At 43.0% G+C, this 27,942-nt stretch overlaps 1 protein-coding gene across 4 annotated transcripts; it reads right to left on the minus strand.

Moving 5' to 3' along the window:
- Positions 1–1,515: 1,515 nt before the first annotated feature.
- PEX5 (peroxisomal biogenesis factor 5) lies at positions 1,516–22,837 on the minus strand. Of its 4 annotated transcripts, none has more exons than XM_070741974.1 (16): positions 22,765–22,837; positions 21,153–21,341; positions 20,059–20,094; positions 19,815–19,947; positions 19,476–19,610; positions 18,155–18,260; positions 15,799–15,889; positions 13,262–13,384; positions 12,943–13,035; positions 11,584–11,703; positions 9,644–9,787; positions 7,921–7,991; positions 6,538–6,753; positions 6,263–6,428; positions 5,153–5,310; positions 1,516–2,783 (listed from the first exon to the last, which is right to left on the minus strand). In XM_070741974.1, the coding sequence occupies exons 2-16, from the start codon at positions 21,300–21,302 to the stop codon at positions 2,582–2,584; spliced, it is 1,944 nt and encodes a 647-aa protein (XP_070598075.1). In that variant the 5' UTR covers positions 21,303–21,341; positions 22,765–22,837; the 3' UTR covers positions 1,516–2,581. The 4 variants fall into 4 exon arrangements, with proteins under 4 accessions (XP_070598075.1, XP_070598076.1, XP_070598077.1 ...); XM_070741975.1 differs by having other exon boundaries at positions 22,581–22,784; XM_070741976.1 differs by lacking the exon at positions 13,262–13,384.
- Positions 22,838–27,942: the final 5,105 nt, after the last annotated feature.

The following is a 27,942-nucleotide window of genomic DNA, read 5'->3' on the forward strand; positions in this document are numbered from 1 at the left end:
GCGACCAATAAGGGCCCAGAGTTGGCCTTATCTGGGTCTTGTCAGCCAAACAATGTTGGCTGGCGGGGCCACATGGAAAGGTCTTCTCTGTGGTGGCTCCGGCTCTCTGGAACCAACTACCTCCGGAGATCCGTATCATCCCCACCCTACTGGCTTTCCGGAAAGTTATAAAGACCTGGCTTTTCCGGCAGGCCTGGGGCCATTGATCGAATGAGGTTCCATCTAGATCTGGCCATGAGAAATATTGAGAAATATGTATGGTCTTATTAGGGGTTTTTTAATTATTTTAAAACCGTTCCTTTTAAAAAGTTTCTCTTTGTTGTAAGCCGCCCAGATTCCTTAGGCAGTTGGACGGCATATAAATTAAATTAATAAGAATAATAAACCATTTAAGGGGAAAACCCTCAAAATTAAGGGTGTTTAGGAAAAGCAGCTTCACCGATAATGTTCAAGAGTTTGAAATAAGACCGCTTTATATATATTTGGTAATTGTTAATGCTTGGAGGAGTCAGTGTGTATCCTCTGAACTGTGTAATAAGAAAAGCAGCATCGTGCAGCTCTGTATCTATTCTAGTATTAAAATGTTGGTTGGAAGGTCAGAAAAGAAAACACTCAGCTTCCTCCTCATGCTGCTCACTGCCCAGAGTCAATAAAAATAGATAGGAAGCTGAATAACACATTTTAGATATTGACTGAGTTTATTCATCTTGAAAAGTCATAAATCAAAGGAAAAGGAAGACCAAGATGAAAGATAACCTAGTGGCTTTTTGCATTTTGAGTCTACGGAGAAGGGCGGCATACAAATCTAATAAATAAATACATTTTGGAGCCTGGAAAAATCCTCTAGAATTAGTTTTTTAATCGCCGTTACTTGAGCTTTAATTCCCTTTTTAAAGGAGACTCCATTACAATAAAAGGCATGGTAAAAGCTCCGAAAGAACTGGTTTCATAAGGTGTTCCAAATGAATACCTTCCAATTTCCCCTAAATGGCCTTGGGCCTGCAATTTTAGCAACTCACAGCTTTCACCACCTGTAAATATTAATAAAGTTCCCCTAAACCGAAGAATGACAGAGGAGGCCAATTATGTCAGAAATGAGTGAAATACCTCAGAAACTTAGCTCTAAGTTATGCAAAAAGCATGAATTGTAATACAGTAGTACCCCTAGATACGAGCATAATTTGTTCCAGAAGGGAGCTTGTATGTCGAGCAACTCGTATCTGGAACAAATAACTTTAGACGTTGTTTTTCCCCTCCGAGATAACCAAAAGCAAGGATTCTTGCGCCACCTAGTGGACGCTCGGCTCGTATCCCGAATTTGAGCTCGGGACTGGAACAGAAATGTCTCTCCCCTCGTGGCTCGTATCTTGAAATACTCGCATGTAGAGCAGCTCATATCTAGAGGTACTACTGTATAATGGAAAGGGAGATTTTTTCAAATGCATCCAAGTTAACAGCAACAGTGGTCGTATGATGCTTTCTGGCAAACAATGGACAAAATGAAAACCCGGCCGCTTAATTTGGCAGGTTTTATTTTTTCACTTTCTATTATACAAAATACTTTACAATTTAAAAACATTTTCCCAACAAAAATCATATACATATATTTATAAAGAGCCAATTACACCAAAGGGAAAAGCCTGATGAAGAGAGATAGCCCACCCACTTTATTTATGAGGAACCAAAATGACAGAGGGGGAATTAAAGGGAAAGTCCTTGGCCCACACTTTGTCTTTCTGATTAGCTGCCAAGTCTGCCACTTCCCAGATACATCCTTTACTTTAATAAATTACACGGCTGCTCCTTTCCCATCTCTGGGGTGGTGACATCGGCTATGTTGCTACTTCATAAGCCATTCCCTTTCTGTTGCCCCTTTAACATTAGCAGCACTTTTCAAGTCCAGAGTCTAAAATTCATATTTGGATTCATCCTTTTGCAAAAGGGCTTTTCAACTAAACCATTTTAACCGGATGTGCAAAGAATACCAACATAAATTACTCTGCGAGAATCCTTCGAGGGCCAGAATTCCTTTCCTTCTATCACAGAGACTGACCTATCAGGAAGAAAAGCCTACTACTTTTAATTCTGTGCCTAGAACAGTGTTTCCCAACCTTGGCAACTTGAAGATATTTGGACTTCAACTCCCAGAATTCCCCAGCCAGCGAATGCTGGCTGGGGAATTCTGGGAGTTGAAGTCCAAATATCTTCAAGTTGCCAAGGTTGGGAAACACTGGCCTAGAAGACACCGCTGCAGGGAAATCTAAATACTTTTCTCCTCAAAGGACTCCTAAACTAAATTCTGCAGGCTGAGGCAGGCACACAGTAGGTACCATTCCTTGCTGGATTTGCATAGGTTAAGGAAGCTTAATTTTACAGAAATACGATCCAGCACAACATGTAAACCAGTGACCTGCCCTACGAAAGAGACAGAAAATAGGTGTGTATGTTGCTTTCAGGGGGAGCTGCAGGATTAGAAGAGAAGCGTCCCTGGCTCGGCCATGTTTGTCTGGGTGGGGAGGGAAAGAAGGGAGGGGTGGGGGGGAGGGCCCCTCCTGCATTCACAAGGGAGCCCGTCCAGGAGTCATTGCTGAATAGCAAAAGCCTGTAGGAGGGTAGGAAGGTCGTGGGCGTCCGCTGCTTCGTAGAGGTTGCTGTGGCCCAGCATGGAGAGGGCCATACGGAGGGTGCTCCAGATGTTGTCAGACATGGCTCCCTGCTGGCCCCGTGGCCCGCGACTCTTCTGCTGCATCTGTAAGGCTTCCAAGAAGTGTTCTATAGCCTCCCTGTCAAGCACATGGTAATGGAGGGAGTTAAAGGGAATCAAGAATAGCTCACAATCAAGACTTGCCCCAAAGGGGAGAAAGAGGGAGCAGTTCTAAGGCGTTCTTTTCCCATACACCTCAGTCGTTCTTTGATGATTTTGCCAACACAAATACAGTCCTACCTATTCTTAAGAATGCCTCTACTTAAGATAAGAACCCGGTGTTTCTTATCTTTTTTTGCCTCTTCTTAAGAACCATTTTCTACTTAAGAACCCGAGCCTGGAAAAATTTCCCAGGAAATTTGACAGCGGCACAGAGGCCATTCCCCCTTTAATCCCGGCCATCTTGGGCTTTTCTGAGCTGCCAGAGGAGCCTTTTGGTGGAAATTTGAGAGAGGCATTTCTCTCTCTGGCGCAGTGTATGGGAGGCAGCCTCGCGCCGGGTATACTAGAGGTGCGTGCTCCTCCTCGCCGCCTCAGAGTCCCTCTTTTTTTTTTTTAAGCCTTAAAGTTTTGGATTTTTTTGATTCTCCTCACCTCACCTTCTTCCTTCAGCAGCGACTGTCCTCCTCCTCTTCTTCTTCCTCCTCCCCCCACCCAAATTCCGAGCTTTTAATTTTTTTTCTAATAGTTTTGCACGCATTATTAGCTTTTACATTGATTCTTATGGGAAAAAATTACTCCTGTTGTGTATACTCCTGTTCAGTTTGGAGATTTTGAAGATTCTGATTCGGACAGTGTTTCTGAATTAGTGGCAGGGCCTGATTTACAGGCCCAGGAAGAAGGGGGAAACGAACCACAGGACGTTTCTATGAGTTCAGACTCCAGTGAAGGAGAGACAGATAGTAGATGGTTAAATCCTCATTTCAGACAATTACAAAGATGAAGGGAGCAAGTGTCAGGGAAGAAATATTAAGTAAAGAAATGGGTTAATTAATTAAGTAATTAATTCATCACGTCCGGGTGTCAGCGGAGAAGAAGGGCGGAGTTTTCAATTCTGCTATAAATTAATATGGAGGTACTGTTTCGCGGCTTTGAAGTAAGCTATGCTTTTTGTGTCTTTTAACTGTTGTTTTTATTACTCTGGGCTAATGATACCTAGCCATAAGATAAGGGAGGAGTGCTCGGAGAATGTTTTATGTGATTTAACTACTAAAGAATGAGATACAAGTGTTTGCCTGCAAATGGCGTAGTTTTGTAACAGAAGAGAGAAAGAATAAAGATGATGATTTTTGTTTTATAAATCTCTGCATTCAGTAAGCCTTTATTCCAATTAACAAAGGCTCTAGCCGGAAACCAGAACAGCTTCTACTTAAGAACGTTTCTACTTAAGAACCTGGTCACGGAACAAATTAAGTTCTTAAGTAGAGGTACCACTGTAATTAACTTTGGATCATTTTTTATTCAATTTTCACCACCACCTTCGTTACTTTTAAGGTAACTTAAAGCAGGGAACCTATCTAATGCTCCTATTTACCTCACAACGACCACCCTGTGAGGTGAGATGAACTGAGTGTGTGTGACTGGCCCAAAACCATTAGCTTTCCCGCCTATGGCGGGCGCAGAGCTCAAAATCTTTTGGTTTCTAACCCAGCACCTTAACCTCGGTAAATAAATGAACACGTACAGCGAAGGACTGCCATCTTTGGCGCTACCGCTGCGTCCTCCGAGGCTGTTGTCGGCACGCGCATGTCCAGTGAGTGTGCAGTCACCCGTTGGCGTGAGATTTGGCTGCTGTGCATGTGTAGCAAGGAAAACCCAGTGAGAGTGCGCACAAGCGAGATTTCAATGCGAAATCACTGAATTCAGAGATTTCACATGTGGGGAAGCAAAAGAAATCAGCAAAAATAGCTGAAATCTCGCTCACATGAACATCTTCACGCAAGGTTTCATTTGCTGTGCATGCGCAGAACCCAAATCTCATGCTGGGGCGCACATATTGGGGACGTGTAGCTGTGTACGCATCCCGAAAATCGCTACCAAAACGTAGTACCTGACCGTTCCGGTAGCAGCCTATCTGTGAACATGTAGGATGTTTTTGACTCATTTGCTTAACTGGGTTCTCTTGACCTACTTTTAGAACTTGTGTAAAAAAAATATCACGTTTTAGGTCATATTTATGCAGAAATATTAAAAAAAATTCACAAACTTTTAAGGACCATCTACCACAGTAGATGAGACACACCCAAAACCCGTGAATATGACCTTTTGAAAGAGGAGGTAAAATGAGTGAAGGCGCTATGATTCAAGTGGGATGCCAATTTCTCTGGGAAATACTTCCAGAGTTGCCTGATCCACCACTCACGTAATAGCTCAGGTCTATGGTGGCTTCCTCTAATCAAAAGCAGCAGTGGAACCAGCCAACCTCAGCTTTAAAGCTACCCAACTCACCTATGGGCCCCTAAGTTGATACAACTAATGCCTAGGTTGTACCGAGAACGTATATAGCCCGGCTGCAGTTCCAGCGCCTGTCGGTAAGCCGCTACCGCTTCTTCACTCCGGCTCCCGTTGGCTAAAGTAGCTCCCAACTTGTTCCAAAGGAGGTGATCCTGAAAGAAGAAATCAGCTTTGGTCAGACGTGGTAGAACAACTTTTGTTTTTCCTCCCTTCCCCTTCCTTCCCATTCTTCTCAAACTTTCCAGACTATTTGCTTAGTCTTGATCTTTTTCTCACTGTGCTTTTCTACAAACCTCCCTCCCATTTCCCCCTTCAATAGCAATCCTGGGAAGCAGGTTGGACTGACAGCGATGAAGTGTCTTAGTCATTCTACATTTCCCTCCTTCCCTTACAATGGAAAAAAGATTGCAGGGGAAGTGTGATAGCTAAGCGGTTCAGAGGACAACCCAAAAAACCAGTTCTTGGCTCTGCCATAAGCTTATTGTGGGTGGGGGCAGAGATTTCACCCTGTCTGACTGAAGCCTCTCATCAATCATGCACATAGGAAACAGATTCGCCTCCTTTGCAAGATTGTGGTAAAGGCTGCTTGAGAATGACAGAAGTGCTCTAGCTTTAGATAGCATTCCTCCATGCTTCTCTTCATTTCACTGAGATGGCTGTCGCGTCAAGTGACCTGCACTTCAAAATCAACGGGAAAATACCAGTTTTGGTATATTTCCTCACCAATCTCCATATCACTTTCTTTCTTTCTTTCTTTCTTTCTTTCTTTCTTTCTTTCTTTCTTTCTTTCTTTCTTTCTTTCTTTCTTTCTTTCTCTTCCTTCCTTCCTTCATTCAACTTTTATTCCGTCCCTCTCTGAGGACTCGGGGTGGCTTACAACATATAATAAAACAATATATAATATCTTAAATCCAATTAATTAAATTTAAAATCTAAAAACCCCAAAACCCTATAAAATCAAGTCATTCCATTCGATCAACTGGTACGGAAGAGTCTTAAGCTCCAACCTATGCGGTCAGAAGCAGCCTCAAGCGAGAAAACTACCTCACCTTCTACTACTAGTAGTACCCCTTTTCTTCTCCCCGCCCCCTGTGCCTTCCTTACATTTGGCCGTGAGCTCAGGGCAGCAGTGAAGCAATCCACAGCTTTCTCATACTCGCCACTCAGGTTGAAGAGGACACCCAGGCCACACTGCACATCAGGGTCCACCACATCGGGGTTGCTACGGACAGCTGCCAAGAACAAATCCTTTACCTCGTGAAAATGTGAGCTGGGGAAAGGAAGAACGAAGAGACCGGTGAGGGTAGGAAGGGCGACCGCCAGTCCCATCTTGCTTCATCTGCCCAATTCCCACCTCATGGCTCCTTCGGCAGACTCACTCAGTTAGGAGGGAACCCAGAATACGCTTGGAGGACCCCAGGCCTGGGCTAGAATTCTCCCCTTCGGGTTCCTTTCCAATCAGATGAGCGTAGTCCGGCTTGTGGTGCAACCAATCACGCAAGGTTTCACATGCCTGCTTGTGCAGCGATTCGTTGGTAAAACTGACAGCTAAAGTCATGAGCGCGGTGAGGTTTCCAGGCTGCAACTCCAGGCACCTAGGGGAAAAATCATACAGGTAAAACACTAAGGCAATGATGGCGAACCTTTCTTCCCTAGGGTGCCGAAAGCGCAGGCATGAGTCCTATCCCACACGTGCGCATGCCCACACCCATAATCCAAAGCCCCCTCATGCACCACGATCCTTGTGCTTGTGTATGTGACCCCCCCACACTCCATTTCCCAACTTCCAGTAGACCCAGTAGGCCTGTTTTTCACACACACACCCAGGCTCCAGAGGCATTTTGGAGCCTGGGGAGGGCAAAAACGCCCTCCCACACCCCTACAGAGGCCGAAATTGCCCTCTCAGAGCCTCCATGTTAGCTGAAAATCAGCAAAGGCTTGTGTGCCGGCAGATATTCCTTCATTGTTTCTTCATTGCTTATTTGACCCCTATGACAATCATTAAGTGTTGTACCACATGATTCTTGACAAATGTATCTTTTTCTTTTATGTACGCTGAGAGCATTTGCACCAAGACAAATTCCTTGTGTGTCCAATCACGCTTGGCCAATAAAATTCTATTTTATTCTATTCTATCCTATCCTATTTGGCTCCTTCGTAAGCTCCTTAAAACCCACCTCTGCCGTCAGGCATGGGGGAGCTGAGATATTCTTTCCCCCTAGGCCTTTTCAATTTATGCATGGTATGTTTGTTTGTATGTATGTTTGGTTTACATATAAGGGTTTTTTAGCTGTTTTAGTATTGGATTTACATGCTGTTTTGTACTACTGTTGTTAGCCTCCCTGAGTCTATGGAGAGGGGTGGCATACAAATCCAATAAATAATAATAATAATAATAATAATAATAATAATAATAATAATGATGATGATGATGATGTCACCTATTGCACCTGTGCCATAGGTTTGCCATCACGGCACTAACGGATACAACGGTTGTATCTGCAGCTGGTGCAACCCTATCCCTTTGATTTGCCAACCCAATTCTTTCTGTGCTAAGAAAGAAACTCCTGCTGACCCCACTTCAAAGGGCCAGCTGCAAACAGCAGATTTAGTTTTGTTTCAGGTGAGGAGAAGATGCAAAGGTACCTCTCAAGTTCACCCCACATCCTCAAACACTCAGCATCGTTGGCCTTTAGACTTTGGTCTACCCCACTGGAAGGTCCCAAGGCCTCGTGGTTCTGCTGCTCAGGAAGGCTACTCACCGTCGGAGGGCACTGATTGCAGCAAGCTCTTGTTCATTCTCAGCTTGGGTGGTTCCCAGGTACTGCCAAGCCTAACACAAAGACGTGACAAAAACAAGAGTTCTGTTCAGAGCTGCATGAAAGAGAGAAACCTTCTTTTCTCCTCCCCATCTTTTTTGTCATTTAAGGGGGGAAATATTTCGGGGGGGGGCGAGGGGGAGGAGAATGGCACATCAAAAGCAACCAGCTGGCTCAGAGAGCCAGTGACTGAAGCATACTCCACTGTTTCCCAACCTTGGCAACTTGAAGATATCTGGATTTCAACTCCCAGAATTCCCCAGCCAGCATTCGCTGGCTGGGGAATTCTGGGAGTTGAAGTCCAAATACCTTCAAGTTGCCAAGGTTGAGAAACACTGGCATACTCAAGCAGCTGCTCTGGGGAACGCTCAGAATGGTGAGGTATAAGGCAAAATCCCAATTGGTGCCTGAGGCAGCCACTTCTTTCCTTCTCATGGTTAACCCAGTTTGGGGAAAACAATCAGAAATTATGAGCTAGAAGGTGGCACACACCCAACCCTGTCCGGATATACAGAGTTACGCAGGAGGACTTGGTAAGATACCAGAATGTAGTGTGGCAATTAAGGAACCAGTGCAGATAAATGACGAAGACACATTTGTAGAAAACAGTAGCAAATAGTTTTACTCTTCGGTGCAAGCAAAATATCTTCTGTCTGACTCTTCTATTTACAGGAACAAACTTTACTTTAACTATATTCAGTAAAGCTTCTTACAAGTAGATACTAAACCAATCCAGGTTTCTAGTAGATGCCAAATCAATCCAGGCTTCTCCGTATCAACACCACAGCTCTACTCAATATTTAACTCACGCTCAAACTGCTCCAGCCAGCCAACTAACAACCAACAACAACGGAAGCAATCATTGTTAAGTTGATCTGCATCTTATAATGCTCTGGCCCAATCAGTTTGCAGTTTACACTCCATGACTCAACATTAACATGCTCAACATTCTTCTTTTACCTTAAATGGTAACACAATGAAATATCACCTAGGATTGATAATCCTGACAAACCTGAGACCAAAGAACTAAAGTCTGATCAAAAGCAACTTTGCTCCAGTTCTGCCAAAGAGGAACGTGATGTCAAAACTGACTCGTCTTCATTGTTACCTGAACCTGATTTTGGCTTGCAGTTTGCCAAGCAGAAATGGGGGGAAGGTTTGGTAAATTTCTAAGGAGGGGGGAGGGCTAAGGAATGCATGAGAGCCTTCTGCGGCCTGAGAGGAGATACGCACCAAGGTCAAGTCCTGAGAACTGTTGAAACTGCTCAGAGTGCTTTCCCAAAACAAACGCACTGCAATGTAATTGGTGGACAATCAACCGTGGGTGGCCCAGGGAAGAAAAGGGAGTTTTACCTATGCCGGTTTTCACGGGAAAACCGCAGAACTGACTCTGCTTCTGCTGTACCTAGATGGATCTTTCACTAAAGTTTTACTCTTGGTGAACTTTCTGGACCAGGAATTCTTTTTTTAGAATATGCCAACTGGAACGGCTAACATGTGAGTCCTTGGCACCCAAGTAAAGAACACCCACCTCTAGTTACAAAATGTCACAAAGAAATATATCTAATTCCACGTGATCAGAGCTGCCCCTCCCTGCAGCACATAGGGGCTAAGTTGCCATGTGACATAAGCCACGTCCAAGAGATGCTGGCCCCCCTTCACTCACCTCTGTATGATCAGGCTTTTGTTGCACAGCAGCCTCAAAGAATAAGACAGCGTTGGGGAGATGCCCCTCCTTCAGACATTTCAGCCCCTCCTCAAAAGCATGCGGGTGGTCCCGTACAGGATTCTCTTCTTCAAACTGGTACCCCTACAAGGAGGAAGGACAAACCATTAGTTGCTTCTAAAGGCTGCTCCCAGGGCGTTAGGAAAGAGATGGGACACATGCTACTCCACAGAAGGGTTTGCTGCAGGGGTGAAATCCAGCAGGTTCTGGAGAACCGGTAGCGGAAATTTTTAGTTTGGAGAACCGGTAGTGGAAATTTTGCGTAATTTAGAGAACCGGCAAATGCCACCTCTGGCTGGACCCAGAGTGGGGTGGGAGTGGGGATTTTGCAGGATCCTTCCCCTGCCCCGCCCACCAAGCAATACCAAGCCACACCCACAGAACCAGTAGTAAAAATAATAATAATAATAATAATAATAATAATAATAATAATAATAATATATTAGATTTGTATTCACTGCTGGTTTGCTGATTATTTAAGGAACAACAAGAGGCAAGATAAGTCCATCTGCATTTCTCTTCTGCTTGCAAGCCCAGAGTGGTGCATCTTTGCTTGCAAATTAATCAGAGTCCGAGCGTGGGACAGCACTGAAGAAGGTAAGTGGAGTCTTAGGTGCAGAGGGGTAAGTAAGCCGAGAGCATCTTCTGCCTCTAGACACATCTTCTACCTTCTGCAGGAAAATGTGCATAGTTCGTGTTGTGGTTAGCTCTGGCCCAGCTCCTGCCCCAAGGACTGTGGATGTGGGAGAGACATCCACATGCTGCAGGCCTGTTTTGCTCCCAGTGGAATCTGCTGATGAAGGCTCCTCTGATCAAGAAGACATGAGTGACAGGGAGGAGGAGAGTGTGGCAGACAGCTCAGAAGGAGATCAATTATCTCTCTCCTCCTTGGATTCAGAACAAGAGTTAATGATACAGCCACGCATGCGGAGAGCGATGCATAGGCAACAACAACTGAGATATTATTATCAAAGAAAATGAGGCCACCTGTGGTTGGGTGGGGCTGTGGTAATTAGTGAGGCTGCTATAAAGAGCAGCCTGTGGGTTTGGCCATTGTGGAGGATTATCTGATCGTTGTGTTTCATGCCTGCCTGGCTGACTTTGTGTGCTGATTTTTCCCCACTTTGAAACTAAACCAGAGAAAAGTGTGTTTCACTTTGTGAAAGAAGGACTGTGAATTGCCTCACAGCTGCAAGCTAAGTATCACAGAACTGATAAGGGACTTGTACCAATTACCAGTTTGTTTGGAGATGAGTGCTCTTCGCTATACAAAATAGAGTGCTTAGTTTGAATTTTCATTATAAAGAACATTGTTTTGAATTTTCAAACGTGTATGTGTCTGAAATTTGTACCTGTGAATTTTCGGGAGGATTCTACCAGAGAGCCCGACAAGAACAGTTCGCATGCCTCCAAAATTCTAGAAATCACATGATGAAAAACTAACGCTTCTAGAGAAGGTGGGAGCAGAAAACTGCACCTAGCCACCCTCAAAATGTGCCAATATGGCCCCACGGCCTGCCTCAGAACTCAGCTTCTATTGGCTCTGGGGGATCCGAAGTGGGAAGGGTCTGAGGGATCCATTTAGATGACCACCCAGAGCCAAGAAGCATTGAAATGAGAAAAGTTTGAGGGAGAGCAGAGTTAGCAGGAGAGGAAGAAGATGGTGCAAAGAAAAAAGTTACCCTCAGCTTACTCCATGTTATTTTTTAAAATAAGGATCTATTTATGCTTTCTATAGACAGCATTTCAACTTGTTAGTTCTCAGCCTTATTTTTAAATAAAATTTGCTATCCACACACTCACTAGTAAGAGTTGTACAATCAAAAAAGAAAAGTGAGGGACAGACAGGACAAAACACAGCATTCTTTCTACAGCAGTACCTTTTCGTAAGTGGAGCTGGCAAGATCCTCAAATTCTGACAGCCAGGGATGAGCCTCTGCGTCTCGCTTGGCCATCTCTTCCCACTCAGCCTGCAATTTGTCCCAAAAATCCACATCTGACTAGAGAAAGGAGAGAAAGAAAATATCCAGTTTCCTCAAATAAATGCCTTCTGTGTGGTGGCCCCGACCCTCAGGAACCAGCTCCCCCCCCGGAGATTAGGATCGCCCCCACCCTCCTTGCCTTTCGTAAGCTCCTTAAAACCCACCTCTGCCATCAGGCATGGGGGAATTGAGACATCTCCCCTAGGCCTATGTAGTTTATGTATGGTATGCTTGTGGGTAATGTTTTTTTAAAAAGTAATGGGTTTTTAGATATTTTTAAATATTAGATTTGTTATTGTACACTGTTTTTATTATTGCTGTGAGCCACCCCGAGTCTACGGAGAGGGGCGGCATTCAAATCTAATTAATAATAATAATAATAATAATTATTATTATTATTATTATTATTATTATTATTATTATTATTCTGACTTCAGACTGACTGAATTCTGAATCATAACAAACCGGACATCCTGATTGTGGAGAAAAAGAAAGTATGGAGATTAGAACTGCCTCCACACTCCTTGTCTTTCGTAAATTACTCAAGACCCATCTATACCGCCAGGCAGGGGGGAGTTGAGACACCTTTCCCCCAGGTTTTTTTAAAATATTGTATGTATATGTTGTTTGCTTTTTAAAATATGATAGGGTTTTATGTGCTTTTTAATATTAGATTTGTTTTCGCTGGAATATTTTTTTATTATTGTTGTGAGCAGCCTCGAGTCTTCGGAGAGGGGCAGCATACAAATCTAATAAATAATAATAATAATAATAATAATAATAATAATAATAATGGATCATCGACATCGCAATCCCAAGAGACAGCAGAATTGAGGAGAAGCAGCTAGATAAATTAATGAAATACAAAGATCTAAAAATCGAGCTGCAATGACTTTGGCATAAGCCAGTGAAAGTGGTCCCAGTGGTACTTGGCATGCTCGGTACAGTGCCAAAGGATCTCAGCAGACATTTGAAAACTATCGGAATTGACAAAATCTCCATCTGTCAATTGCAAAAGGCCGCTACATCACGCAGTCCTAGGTGCTTGGGAAGCGCCCGACTGGTGATGAAATACAAAATCCAGCATAGTGATCTCGTTAGCTGTGTTGTATTGACATAATAATAATAATAATAATAATAATGATGATAATGATAATGATAATAATGATAATAATGATAATAATGATAATGATAATAATAATAATAATAATAATAATAATAATTTATTGGGGGGGGAAGGAGAGCCACGGCCATTACCTCCACGGCAGTCTTTGCCTGCTCAAATTCTGGGTCCAGGTCCACTGCATTCCCAGTGTGTGCAAACTGATCTACCCAGGCTTCGGAGGTATCCTAAGAAGAGAAGACAGAGGGAGAAAAATCTTTCAGAAGACAGCTAAGTAATGGAAAGTGACATATGTCATTCAGGCTATTTTAACAGATCTGTGAAGGGAGTGGTTCTCGTCTTGCTCCTCGTCTACGGATGCTCTGCTCAGTTCAGATCCACTAATTGGCTCCATGGAGCAAGCTCCATGGAGTTCTCCTACTGAAAGCAACAAGCAGCAGCCGGGAATCCTACCTGCTGCTGAATAAACTCAGTTGCCCATTGCTCTGCCTTATCCTGGTCCCTGGGATTAATGGTCACCCGATTGGCCTCGATGGACACCCTCCCATCTCCAATCTGGCGAACAAATTTTAGGAACTGCATGAAGAAAGGAGAGACAGGTAGAGATCATCATTATTCATGTCCTTCCACCTCCGAAACGTATCTTTTGCCTTGGATTAGCCTGCATCTGGCCTGAGCAGACCTTTCAAAAAAAAGGCAAGAGACCTGTTCAGCTTTACTGGGCACATAGGAATCAGGGGTAATTTAAAATAATTGCACAAAGCTAGTAATAAATCTATAGGAAACCCTCCAAAAAGGTTACTATAAAGCCCCAAACCCAGGTTAAATCCTGCTACAGCACTACCACTTTTCACACAGTCTCATCTGAAATTTATCTTGAGTAAATCTGGCCTCACAGTTCCTAAGTAATCCTTAAGAAAATGAATGCTGTTCTATCATGAATGATTGCTGAGGGGAAACAAGGAAGGATGTCTGTGTTAAGAAAAACTCCGTTATGATACAGGTATAACAAGCAGGAAGAGGGAGATTGTGATCCCGCTATATAGAGCACTGGTGAGACCCCATTTGGAATACTGTGTTCAGTTCTAGAGACCTCACCTACAAAAAGATATTGACAAAATTGAACGGGTCCAAAGACGGGCTACAAGAATGGTGGAAGGTCTTAAGCATAAAACGTATCAGGAAAGACTTAATGAACTCAATCTGTATAGTCTGGAGGACAGAAGGAAAAGGGGGGACATGATCGAAACATTTAAATATGTTAAAGGGTTAAATAAGGCTCAGGAGCGAAGTGTTTTTAATAGGAAAGTGAACACAAGAACAAGGGGACACAATCTGAAGTTAGTTGGGGGAAAGATCAAAAGCAACATGAGAAAATATTATTTTACTGAAAGAGTAGTAGATCCTTGGAACAAACTTCCAGCAGACGTGGTTGGTAAATCCACAGTAACTGCATTTAAACATGCCTGGGATAAACATATATCCATCCTAAGATAAAATACAGGAAATAGTATAAGGGCAGACTAGATGGACCATGAGGTCTTTTTCTGCCGTCAGTCTTCTATATTTCTATGATACTGAGGACAAGATGGTCATGCCTTGTAAAGAATTCCCTGATGAAAGGAAGAAGGCTGCAGCAGAGAGAGGAAGTTCCAAGCATGGTTATATATTTAACCCCACATTTCCTAATGGGTTTCACCCACAATGGCCCAGCAGGTTTCATACATGAGCAAAAATTTCACTGGCAATAGCATTTAGGCTTACATACCACTTCACAGTGCTTTACAGCCCTCTCTAAGCAGTTTACAGAGAGTAAGCCTATCGCCCCCAACAATCTGGGTCCTCATTTTACCGACTTTGAAAGGAGGGAAGTCTGAGTCAACCTTGAGCCTACTGGGATTCGATCTGCCAAACTGCTGGCAGCTTGTGATCAGCACAAGTAGTTTGCCGTACTGCATCCTAACCACTACACAAGTGTTTGCCAACCTTGGCAACTTGAAGATATTTGGACTTCAACTCCCAGAATTCCCCAGCCAGCAAATGCTGGCTGGGGAATTCTGGGAGTTGAAGTCCAGATATCTTCAAGTTGCCAAGGTTGGGAAACACTGCACTACACCACCGAGGCTCTTTCTAGGACAAATTCCAAAATGTTACACTCTTGGCAGCAAAGCACCAATCTTCCAAGATAGCCTTCCCAAATGGAAGTCTTCAGTACTGCTAGGCTGGCTGGAACATGAGAAATTTTGAAACCAACACATCCAGAGATAAGAAAGGCTATCCTTAAAGAAAATCAAGGGATGTACAATCCTTCATTTTCCACATGAGGTAACAATAGTAAGTCAATCCAACCAAGCACGGTGAGGATTTCCATTTTTCACAGGGGTGGCAGATGTGTAACCCATAACAAGCCCTCTTCCCTCATTTTTGCTGTCACTGCTCAACCAGTCAGATGGCCAACAGGCTGGAGAAAACACAGAAGATTCATGGCAATGCCCACTGAGTGCTTTAAACCAAGACATCTGGGAGAAAAGATGAGGCACAAGGAAGCAAAGAAGGGGCAGGGCAGGGAGGTGGATTGTGTGCGTATGGCCCTTGAAACTGAAATTTTTTATTTATTTATTTTATTTTATTTAAATGTATTTATTTATTTTATTTTATTTAAATGTATTTATTATTTTATTTTATTTAAATGTATTTATTATTTTATTTTATTTAAATGTATTTATTATTTTATTTTATTTAAATGTATTTATTATTTTATTTTATTTAAATGTATTTATTATTTTATTTTATTTTATTTATTCATTCCGGCTGTCCGTCCGTCCATCCGTCCAATACACAATACACATTGAAGAGATGTTGCTAGCTAGTGGTGTTCAAGCGAGTTACAGGACCAAATAAGCCAGCATGCACATACCCACAATTATTTTCTCTCCAGCCTTACAACTCTGCTCTATTCCTTATGAAAAAAATGCCAGTCATATTTTTACCTCAGAATCATTCAGCTTGGGATCATCCACTTTTGAAAGAAAATCGTTCGCTGTTTTTTTCAGATCGTCTTCAGGCTGGTATTCCTCATACCTAAACAAATCAGGCAGAGTCAGGGTTAAACTAAAACAATGCTATGTTCAAACGTGATTTGACCCATTGGTATATATGCACTATTTTATTTATTATTTATCCCATGTTCCAGTTAGCAGTTCAAACCCTAGTTTGAATTTTAACATTAAAACACATGAAATTTTAACTTTAAAAAATTAACATAGATTGGAGTAGTCTACAAATACCATAAAAATAAAATAAAAAACTAACTCCAGTCAATTTCATATCCAGAAGAAAATTAGAAACACATAACCTCAATCCTTACAATATGAATATAAAAAACTTAAAATAATACATAAACCATAACAAAACTTTTTTGTTTCTAGGGGTAAGTAGACAAAAGTCTATGTTCCTTCCAGGCATTCCCTAAGAAGGCCCCTAAAAAGATTTTGATGTTCACACAAAGACATGAGAGAACAAACAAGATTTTTATTATCCCGAACTAGGAAACCAAAAAAAAGAGTACACAAATACAGTAATTTGCATCCAGAATAAACTGGCTCGTAAAGGATACTTTTTAAACTCTGAAAAAAATGTGTTTCACTTATCTATCCCAGGTCAATCTAGTAGCTTAGTTCAATTGGTGCCTTACTTTAAATGTACCACAATCTATGAAGTACAGTTGTAAAAAATCCAAAAAGAGAATGCAGCTGGGAATCAACTAAAATGAAAAAGTAACAGATACCACCTGAAGATCCAAAGATAAGGCAGGATTTAATGCTACCTTGAATTGTCTACAAGGTCCTTCAAGGGAGATGCAACAATTATCTCAATTTGGATGAATTTCCTACATTAACAGCTTGGGCGTCGCAAGCAGATAACAGCCTGCACACAGGATTCTGATCTAGACAAGGCGAAGGGCTGTTTCTCGGTTCCAGGAGTCTAACTAGAAACAATTGTGGATCAAATTGCCCACATGGTAAAAGAGAAAATATTCCTAACAGTCTGCTTTGAGGGAACTCCTTGCACTATGGAAATTGAAACTGGGTCACCCATGTCAATACTTTCCTGGAGTGCCATGAAGAAAATAGTCCCCAAAACACCCAAAAGCTGGTTGAAACCCTACGAACTAAAACTCAGGGATTTTTAGGGTAATACTATTCCCATTTGGGGGAACTACAAATTCCAGGTATTCTTCAAACAATTTAATGGGAAACTACTGTTTATCATAGTGAATGGACCTCAGAGAAGCCTATTAGGACTCAATTGGTTCAAAGCCTCGGGATTGAGAATAGGATAGATCACATCAATAGCAGCTCAGAAATGGACATGTTGGTCAACGAGTTCCCCAACAGGTTTTTGACAAAGCCCTGGGTAGATACATGGGGACACCTATAGCCTTTAATTTGGACCACCCCGCCCAGGTAGCTCCCAGACATCTCAAACCACGGTGGGTCCCGTTTGTACTCCAGTCGAAAGTGGACACGGAGCTTGATAAGGTAATAGCACAGGATATCTTGGAGCTAGTAGACCACGCACGATGGGAAACCCCCATTGTCACCCCTGTAAAAGCAGATGGGTCAGTGAGGATATGCGCAGATTATAAGCGCACAATTAATCGTGCATTACAACAGAGCGCATATCCTGTTCCAGTGGTGCTGCACCTCCTATACTTATTTGGGAAAGGTTTTTGCAAAGCTTGACTTAGCACAAGCTTATCAACAATTATTTGACTGGATTCACTTGATAAAACTCCCATCTCATCTATTGATCTTAGTCACTGCATACACAGTCAAACCTGAATCGGAGCAGAGTTGAAATATAAACTGAATTTGATCTTACCCCAAATCCTTAGATAAACTCATTCAGTATTTCAAGTGGAAGCCAAATTCAGCACCACAAATACCATGAAGCACATCATTCTGCTTTCTTCACAGAAGGTGGGGGGCAAGCTATGAAATGAATTGCCATCAGTGTTTATGCAAACAGCTTCCTTGCTAATTCGCTACTTAACAGGAGTGCAAGAGATAAGGCAAGACTGCATTTAAACCTGTAGGTCCAACTTTATAACTCCACCTTGAACATATATCACATACATAGCGTTACTATCAGTTCACCCGAACAGGTCCAAACAGCTGAATCTGAGTCTTCGGAGAAGAGCGGTATACACATCTAATAAATAGTAATAGAATGCCACCGCTGGACTTGCCAATTTGAACTTGAAAAGCTTCACCGGGTACCTGAATAAGAGTGTGTCCAAGGGGTTCACATGTAATTATGGGAAGAAGCCACAGAGATACTCACCATTTATCAGCCGAGGTCTGATCTTCTGGTTCACCCAGCCATAGCTTCTCCTCTGATTGCTCCAAATACTCTTCTGCCCATTTGGCAGGAGATACAGATAATGGATCTATGTAGAAATGGGATAAAAGTAAGTTAACTGAACAGCCTGGGAGGAGGAAGAAGAAGCACTGAAAGGCAAAAAGCATTATCAAGCATCATTGCACATAAATACCTACTATCCTACTCAAAGTCAGCTTCAATTATCCCAGCTAATGCCCTAGCTAATACCCTAGCTAATACCAAAAAATATGAGCTATTATATAAAATGATGTCATAGTCTTCCAGCTGGGGCACTGGTATCTTAGTCACCATCACCCATTTTAATTTGGAAAAAGTTCAGAGAAATGCAACTGGGATTAGGAAAATGATTTTGAAAGCCCAGCTGAAGACAACCAGGAAAATACAGAGATAAGACTGAAGCAGAGTCCCAGTAGCAATTCTGCCTGGTTTACCAAAGCAAACGGGAAAAAAGTGACTTGCAACATATTTAATTTGGATATAACAGGATTAGACAAAACATTTAATTGTGCAAATAACTATAAAACAGGACCAGATTCCAAGGAATCTTCCTTCTCTAAGAGGCAATACAACTGTACCTTTAAGACCCTCTTGAAAAATCACCTGTTTATTCAGAATGCCATTTATGTATTCAAAGAAACTCTAGAGCAAATCCCATGCCACAATAAACATGTATTCAGGTGGCACATGATTCTTATTTTAACTGCAACACACCCAGAATCCATTATGAGATTTATATCCTATTTTTTCTCCATTGTAAAATAAGGGATCTCCCTTTTATCCCCTGGCTGAGAATGGAATTAAACCTGAATCCCTTTGTTTCTAAGCTATACTGACCTTTCAAAACATTTTTTTTCTAGAAACATAGGTTTTCTTTTTTTAAAAACCCATACTTTTCTAGACCTACAGACTTAGTCTTCAGAAGGCAAGACAGAAGGGGAAAGAAAAAAGTGCCAAAAAGAAGGTAAAGAAGATTTGCATGGGGAAAAGGAGATATAATAATAATAATAATACTAATAATACTAATAATACTAATAATAATAATAATAATGAATTATTTATTATTATTATTATTATTATTATTTATTAGACTTGTATGCCGCCCCTCTCCGAAGACTCGGGAGTATATGCAGGAAAGATCTGTATATTATGCAGGAAAGATCTGGCATTCCTGCACCCATTCTGTTTACAGACTCTTCGTTTTTCCCACCTTGCTCCCTTAGAGGCAATAGAGATGCCCACATCTTCCCAACAGCAGCCTTACCTGTAACTTCAGCAATGAACTCCTGGGACCAATCGGCATCCTCATAATCTGCAGAAACGTCAACTGCATTATCAGATGCACCAAGGAAGTCCTGAGCCCAGTTCTCCGAGAGAGCCAGCGCCGCCACCCCTGGAGCTGAGGAAGAAGAATGAGTCCCAATAAGTGTCCCAATTCACACACACACACACACACCCCAATCCATACAGGTGAGACTACTACCAGACTGTTGTTCTTCTATAATTCAGAGCCCTCTCCATCTCTTTTTGGAAACAAAAGACCAGAGCCTTTCCTACTCGCCTTTGCCCAGGTGATGCTTGGCTCTTCCCTGTTCACACTTACCTCTCTGTGGGGCCTGTCGGAAATTAGATTGTTCAATTTCCTGCATCTCAGCCAACAGATCATCCATCTTGAATGTTTGTGGGCCTCGGGAGAGCAGTGGGCCATTCTGCTCTTGAAGGAACTCTGCCACCAGCTGTCAGAGAAAATGATACAGGAATTTGGAGGGGCAAATGTATGTTAGAGGATGAAAATAAAGTAATGGGATGGCAAGGAAGATAGAAACAAGACATAAGGGAAGGCTTACATCATCTTCAGTGGCTCTTCCAAGAGGTTTGGGCACCTAGAAAACAGAAGAGATGTGGTAATAGTTTTGAGCTTCTTCTCCCCTCTGAGGTTCCATCTCACTTTGGTCTTGTACAACTCTTTAGACAATGAGAATGATCAATTTTAAACCAGATGGAACTGTAAATGGGAAACGGAGATATAACTGTGGTTCCAATCTCTCCATGCATCCTCAAAGAAAGATCCCTGCAGGTTATTGGCAATACTTATTGCCATTTTTCAGTTCCATACATACACTATCGATGTGAACCTAGCTTTTCTTGAATAATAATGTGTCTACATAACATATCTGTGGTAAATATGAGATCTGAAACAGGGATTTTCCAGATCAACTTTTAACCAGTTTTTGAAACTACCATTGTGAAAAAATATATATTTTTGGAAAGTCTACTAAGAGTTAGTGGTGAGTTAGTGTAGTGATAACTACCCTATAAAAAACCTAAAACTGTTCCAAGCTACACTATTCTGATTCATAGCTGAATTTATATATTGTATTAAATCACAATTCGTTTCATGATAATTTGTTGAATAAGCCACAACAGCTGAGTTAACTCACTGTGCTAAACTACACAAGTTACAGTGTAGTGGCTGTAACTACACAAGTTACAGCAATTATAAACTCAAATAAAAGCATTTTATATTTAAAATTCCAAATTAAATGGCAGTATATTATGACTGTGACAAAGAATGAAAATAAAAATGTCTTCAACCTATGGATTCAGAGACAGTTTCTAAAGGTACAGTGAACTCTAAGAGCCAACTAATAAGTCTTGGATCAAACAAGGGTGAAATTCATGCTATTTGATGCAATAAAAAAATAGATGCAATAGGAAAAAATATTCTGGACAAAATGGAGAAAAATGCAAGGCAATAGAGACAACAGACAAAGTGATTAGCAGAAAGTCCAGGAATGGAACATGATTCAACATATTGAATGTTTTGTACCATCACCAAAAGTTGAATTAACTTCAGGGCCCCTAATATCCTAAATCAGCTTTATACCTATTGCAAGACAGCACAATAGCATTCTAAACAGACTAAGTGTGTTAAACTTACCACATCTGCTACTGGACCAGCAGGAGGCCATAGGAGGGAGCCCTGGAGTCCTTCTTGTTGCAAGCCCTTGTCCTGAGTGAAGTGGCTAGCCAGCTTCATCAGAGGATTAGAGCCCCCACATTCTGGCTCCACCAACTCCCTCATTGCCATGGTAGGTGGTGGAGAACGTGACGCCCACACGACCCTCACCTGCCCAAAGAATAAACAGTTGCACAGATTATCTTTATTTACCAGCATATATAAAATTCTCTGCATGATTAGATTATCTGGTTGGGCAACTTCGAAAAGGAGCATGGAATGCAATTGCTGCAGCATATGGAACAGAGGTGACAATTTCCCTGCTAGTAGTAATGAATTTGGAGCACCATTCCTAAAACCTATCTGTGTCATATTCAGATTTACCAATATTTTTACTTACTTTATATCTGTGCTTATCTATTTGCAGAAAATAATATAATACTGTACATAGTTTCATGGTGATTAATGTTGACATTAATCACCGACAAAGGTAAATCATCTAACCAACCATTATTGTCCCAAAAGACAATCTATGGCTTCTTACCTTGCCAAATCAGGTATTAGATCAGTGAGTAGACATCTGATCTATGGCCAGCACGAGACATGGTGCCACTCATCATTTAATACAAAATCACAATATCAGGCTGATTAATCCAAGCCCTCCCCCCAATAATCACAAATGCTGGAGCGCAGAACCCAATTATTATAGTTAGCATGGTACTCAAACACCACTTACACTGACATTATTATTGTTTACTGGAGTTTATATAAACCAGCAAAACTCACAATATGGCTGTCAGAGCACAATGCCTGTGTTAGCATTTGTTAGCATGTTGCACAACTCCTGGCTTAAAGCTCTACAATTACAAGCACTCCAAACTACATGTTAGTACCCACCTACAAATGAATTAAGTGACTAGAACAATCACGACCAAGCAATGGCGAAATCTAAGATACATTCTCCTCTGCTAAGCCCCGATTCTCTCCAGTGGGCTATAGTTTACCTAGCCGCCACTGAATCATCACCAGTACTGCATACACGCATCTCGATCACTTCATACAACCCGAGAAGCCAGTTACACTGAAAAGTCAAGCTCTGGAGCTTGCTTACCCAGGAGGGTTGTCAATTGAGACACCAAGAGGTTTTCTATACCAGTGTTTCCCAACTTTGGCAACTTGAAGATATCTGGACTTCAACTCCCAGAATTCCCCAGCCAGCATTCGCTGGCTGGGGAATTCTGGGAGTTGAAGTTCAGATATCTTCAAGTTGTCACGGTTGGGAAACACTGTTCTATACTATCCTAACAGGCGGCACTGGGGGAAAAACCCGAAAACGAGAGCGCAAGCCTGACTTGATTTCAGGATACAGCTAGTCTCCGCCGTTGGAAAAGCTTTGGGGCTGAAACTAACCAGCTCGCCAGGCTTCCGAGGCCTTGCTCTTCTCTACATCAATGCTCGCAGTTCCCAGCAGTCGTGTAAAAGGATCTTTGCGATCCTCCTCTTCCCTCTAGTGAGCCGGATCGGGTCGGCGAACCACCTGGGGTACGCACCGGGAACCTCCCGCTCCCCTTCCCCTCTCCAATGCGATACGTACCTGCGCGTCCCCGTGTCTGCTCCGTTCCTACAACATTCGCGAAAAAGGAGGAAGGGGGCGGAGCCACTCCTTAAAGGGCCAGCGCCGCAATAACTGCAATGTGGAAGCAACGCCGACGCCGGCAAAGCCAAACCACGTTGGAAATATTGATTATTATTATTATTATTTATTACATTTGTATGCCGCCCCTCTCTGAAGAATCGGAGCGGCTCACAACAAGATGTCCGGAGAAGATTTCTTTTTGATGCAGAATTTAAGGGGGAAAACCCAAAACCGATAGAGTCTAATAGCATCTCTTGGTCAGATTACGATTTCATCTTTGTTTAACCTCGAGTAAACCGGCTTAGAAATGGCATGGTGATTTTTGCGGTGAAGGTAAGTGCCGGACACCCACATCGCAGCTTTGACTGTAGTGGATATTTTATCGCCTATATGTTTCGGTAAGTTCTTCTATCCTAGTCTCCCTTAATTTTCAAATTCAGCAAAAAAACATGTGACACACACACACACACACACACACACACACACACACATATATATATATGTTTTCGTAGATTTTCACGGGTACAGGTATGACGGTCTTGGTATATTCGGGTTTCTTCCCGTGTAGGATTTGGAAATTTCTGGCGACGTTTCGACGAGGTCCCATTCGTCATCTTCAGGCTGGTGTTTCTGTCCTTGTTCTCAGGCGAACACCTTGAAGAAACCCTAATATACCAAGACCGTCATATATATATGTGTGTGTGTGTGTGTGTGTGTGTGTGTGTGTGTGTATTCATACCTGTACCCGTGAAAATCTATGAAAACAAATATATATATATTGAGAATAAATATTTTAAAAGACATTAAAATAAAGACAAACATATAAACAAGACAAAACAGCACATGTACATATCAACCTCTATGACCTTTCTATGGTAAATTGTCTTAACATTACCTTTTCATTTATCTGTCACTAATTTAAACTCTATTTCCTTTACAGTTTTTTATCTGTTTATCTCTGTCTGTCTGTCTGTCCGTCCGTCCGTCCATCCGTCCATCCATCCATCCATCCATCCATCCATCCATCTCCTTTGCACTCAAACATATAAAATCCTATGCTCATTCTTTAACTAAACATCCATATATACATTTGTACACCATCTTTCTTCTTTTTATTTTTCCTTTCCAACTAATTATAAAATAGTAAGTTCTTCCAATCCATTCAGAATTAAAACTGTGAAAGAAAAGATACAAGTGGAAGATCAACTCATTTTCTTTTGGCTCTGGTATAGGCTCTGGAAGGAATTGCTCTTTTAAAATAAAAGTGATCCCTCGGTTAGCGCGGGGGTTACGTTCCAAGACCTCCCGCGCTAACCGATTTCCGCGTTATACTGGATGCGGAAGTAAAAACACCATCTGCGCATGTGCGCCATTTTTTTCATGGCCGCACATGCGCAGATGGTGGAGTTTGCGTGTGGGTGGCGGGGAAGACCAAGGGAAGGTTCCTTCAGCCGCCCAACAGCTGATCTGCTCCGCAGCACGGAAGCAGCGAGGAGCCGAAGATGGGGTTTCCCCGTTGCCGCGCTGCGGAGCGGATCAGGTGTTGGGCGGCTGAAGGAACCTTCCCTTGGTCTTCCCGCCAGATCACTTGCCGCTTGCCGCTTGCCAGTCCACGCCCCCCTGGATGAGCGGCCCCGCATGGCCCCAGCGCCGGACTCCGTTGCCGAACGCCGAAACCGGAAGGGGCGAGGTGGGGGGGGGGGAGAACGGGAGGCTCAGCATTCCGTCAGTCGCAGCGCTGGCTGTCAACTTTTCTTTTTAGCACTGGGGAGGCAAGTCAGCTCCTGCCCAGTTTTAAAAAGAAAAGTTGACAGCCAGCGCTGCGGCTGACGGAATGCTGAGCTTCCCGTTCTCTCTCCGCCCCCTCGCCCCTTCGCCCCCCTTTGTTCCTAGGAGAAGTGCTGGTGAGGAGCAGAAGGTCTGTCTTGCCTCAATCCCCAGCACTTCTCCTAGGAACACAGGGAGGCGAAGGGGCGAGGGGGGGGGGAGAGAAAACGGGAGGCTCAGCATTCCGTCAGTCGCAGCGCTGGCTGTCAACTTTTCTTTTTAGCACTGGGGAGGCAAGTCAGCTCCTGCCCAGTTTTAAAAAGAAAAGTTGACAGCCAGCGATTGTTCCGCTGCCGCCAGCATGGCCTGGCTGGCAGCGGAAGATGTAACGGAGCCCACGGGGGATTCGCCTTCCTCCCACCCGCAGCCGAGACTGATCGTGGGCTCCTTCGCAACCTCGGAGAGCTTCCAGGGCATGAAAGCTCACGAAAACCAGGAAGCTCTCCGAGGTTGCGAAGGAGCCCACGATCAGTCGGCTGCGGGCGGGAGGAAAGCGAATGCCACGGGGCTGGGCTCGGCTCCCCCCTCGGCTCCCCCCCTTACCAGCCCCGCCGCGGAAGGCTCCATTCTGTTCCCTGCCGGCCCGATTGAGCGGTCGGCGGTCTCCATTCAGGGAACAGAATGGAGCCTTCCGCGGCGGGGCTGGTAAGGGGGGGAGCCGAGCCCAGCCCCGTGGCATTCGCTTTCCTCCCGCCCGCAGTTGACGTCCACCCCCTCCTCGGTGTCCCCGGCACCCAGCGTCCCCACGCCGCCTCCACCTCCCGGTAATGCGCCCGACCTCTGCCTCTCTCTTTCTCTCTCATATACCACGCCGGCAACAGGGAGAGAAAGAGAGAGAGAACTAGCGTGGACTTATTTTTTATTTTTTAATATTTTATTTTTTTAATTAATATTTTTTGAAAAACCGCGTTGCAGCGTTTCGCGCTAATCGAGACCGTGCTAATCGAGGGATCACTGTAAATGGGTGAAAGAATTGTACTTTCCCATATGTTTTTTCTTATCAGATGTTAGGAACGTTTTTATAGTGCCACAATTAGGACTGGTTTTTAACTCTGATGTACTGTACTACCCATGCTTAACACTACACATACCAGGCTAATTTTCACAAGAGATGGAATATTTAAATCGCAAGGATATTTACAAAAGTTTAAGTCATGTCTCAAAAGTCACTAATTCCCCGTCCTATTGCATAGAACTATTATCTTCATTAATATGAGTATTAGTATTAGAAAAAGATAAGTTGAATAAGTATTTATAAAAATATGCTGGTTTATCTTTCATGGTTTATAATAATTATTTTCTCAAGTACTCAAGAGTACTGCATCCACTTTTGGTCATCATACTACAAAAAAGACATTGAAACTGGAGAAAGTGCAGAAGAGAGCAACCAGGATGATAAGGGGACTGGAAACTAAAACATGCAGGTTGCAGGAACTGGGCATGGCCAGTAAGGAGAAGAGAAGGACCAGGGGAGACATGATAGCAGTGTTCCAATACCTAAGGGGCTGCCATAGAGAGGAGGGGGTCTGGATGTTTTCCAAACCACCAAAAGGCCAAATAAGGAATAATGGATGGAAGCCGACCAAAGAGAGATTTAACCTAGAAATAAGGAGGAACATTCTGACAGTGAGAGTGATCAACCAGTGGAACAGCTTGCCTGCAGAAATTGTGAGAGCTCCAACACTTGAGACTTTCAAGAGGAGATTGGACGGACTGATATGGTGTAGAGACTCCTCCTTGGGGTGGGGGGTTGGACTAAATGACCTACAAGGCCCCTTCCAACTCTAATAAATAAATACAAGTAGCAGCTTATCTCAGCTTTCCTCAAATTAGATTCTTCTAGATTTGTTAAAACTACAAATCTCTTTACATCAACTATTCCAGCTGACGATAGCAAAAGTTGCCATCCATTATAGTTCCTTGTTAAAAAGGCTACCTATACCCAAAATAATTAAAAGATGATTTTTAAGAAGAGGACAAAAAGTAAAACGGAAGAAGATTCATATGTTTGGATTTGTGTGACAATTTGTTTACAAAAAAATGCATTTTAAGGTAGTGATTCCAAGTCAAATGATTCAATTTAACTAGTTTCTTAGTTTTGCCTGCACAAGTCCTTTTGCCAGATGCAAGTAGGGCTATCTACTGCTTCAGTTCAGAATGCCTCTTTAAATGTGAAATTGTGTTACAAGTTCACTGAACAATGTCCTTTAGAAAAGTATAATAAAGTAAACCTGAAATACTACTATAGTCAAGATGCTTATCTATTGACTAACCTTCTACAGAAACCTAAACGTTTTGCTGAAAAGTCCACAGCAACAGTTTATTCAAGTGGCTTAATTCCCTAGGTCGGGTCACCAACCTTTCAGACTTCAGGAACCACTAAATTCATAATTTTAAATTCTGCGAGCCACTAATATGATCTGCCTAATGACGGGCTGGGTGGGCATGGGTAGGTGGGCATGTCAGTGGGTGGGCGTGGCCAACTCAATGTCATTCACGTCGAAGGGCGCCTCACCAGCCTTTACTTCCCTTCCCCGCCCCTCCTCCACTGCCCGCTTGGGATCCTTAGGGCCCCAACAGGAAATAGTTGTTAGAGCTAAGCAGCCACCATGTGAAAGACTTGGCAAAACAGCTGGCTCAGTTCAAATTGGATCTGACCGAGAAGGAGGCTCAGAAGTACCTCATTGAGGACTACGAGCATAGGCTTTCCAAGCAGAAGGAAGACCGGTAGTAGTGCAAGGCCAGGTACAAGTGCCTGGAGGCTCAGCGGGCTGAGATGGTCAGCAGTTCCAGGTCATGATGCAGTCCCACTGGAACAAGGCCCTCCGGCTCTTCCCCACCAGTAGCACTTCCCTCCAGCCTTCACCCAAAGCCCTGCACCAGGAGGCTGAAGCAGACCCCACAAAAAGACCCTGAAGGGGAAGACTCTCGGCAGCAACACAATTGTTCAATGGATATATCCAGGCTGTAGTTTGAGGACCCCTGATTTAGTGCAATATAAAAAATGCAAATAACTTTTCTGCAGACCACCAAAATTTTCTGACAGACCACCAGCGTTCCACAGACCACCAGTTGGTGACAGGTGCCCTAGATCCTACACATCCTGAACCATAAGGTCCCCAGCTATAGGTTGCTCCCGGTTCAGCCTGGTTCTGCGAACCAGTAGCACTGATGGCAGGAGACTCTGTCCACCCACCCAGGGCAGTTCTGTGCATGTGCAGAAGCCTTGTGCAAACTTAATTCGTTCCATGACCAGGTTCTTAAGTAGGAAAGTTTGTAAGAAGAAGCAATTTTTTTCATGCCTTTTTT

Source organism: Erythrolamprus reginae, chromosome 2 (assembly GCF_031021105.1).
Source record: "Erythrolamprus reginae isolate rEryReg1 chromosome 2, rEryReg1.hap1, whole genome shotgun sequence".
NCBI classification, from domain to species: Eukaryota; Metazoa; Chordata; class Lepidosauria; order Squamata; family Dipsadidae; genus Erythrolamprus; species Erythrolamprus reginae.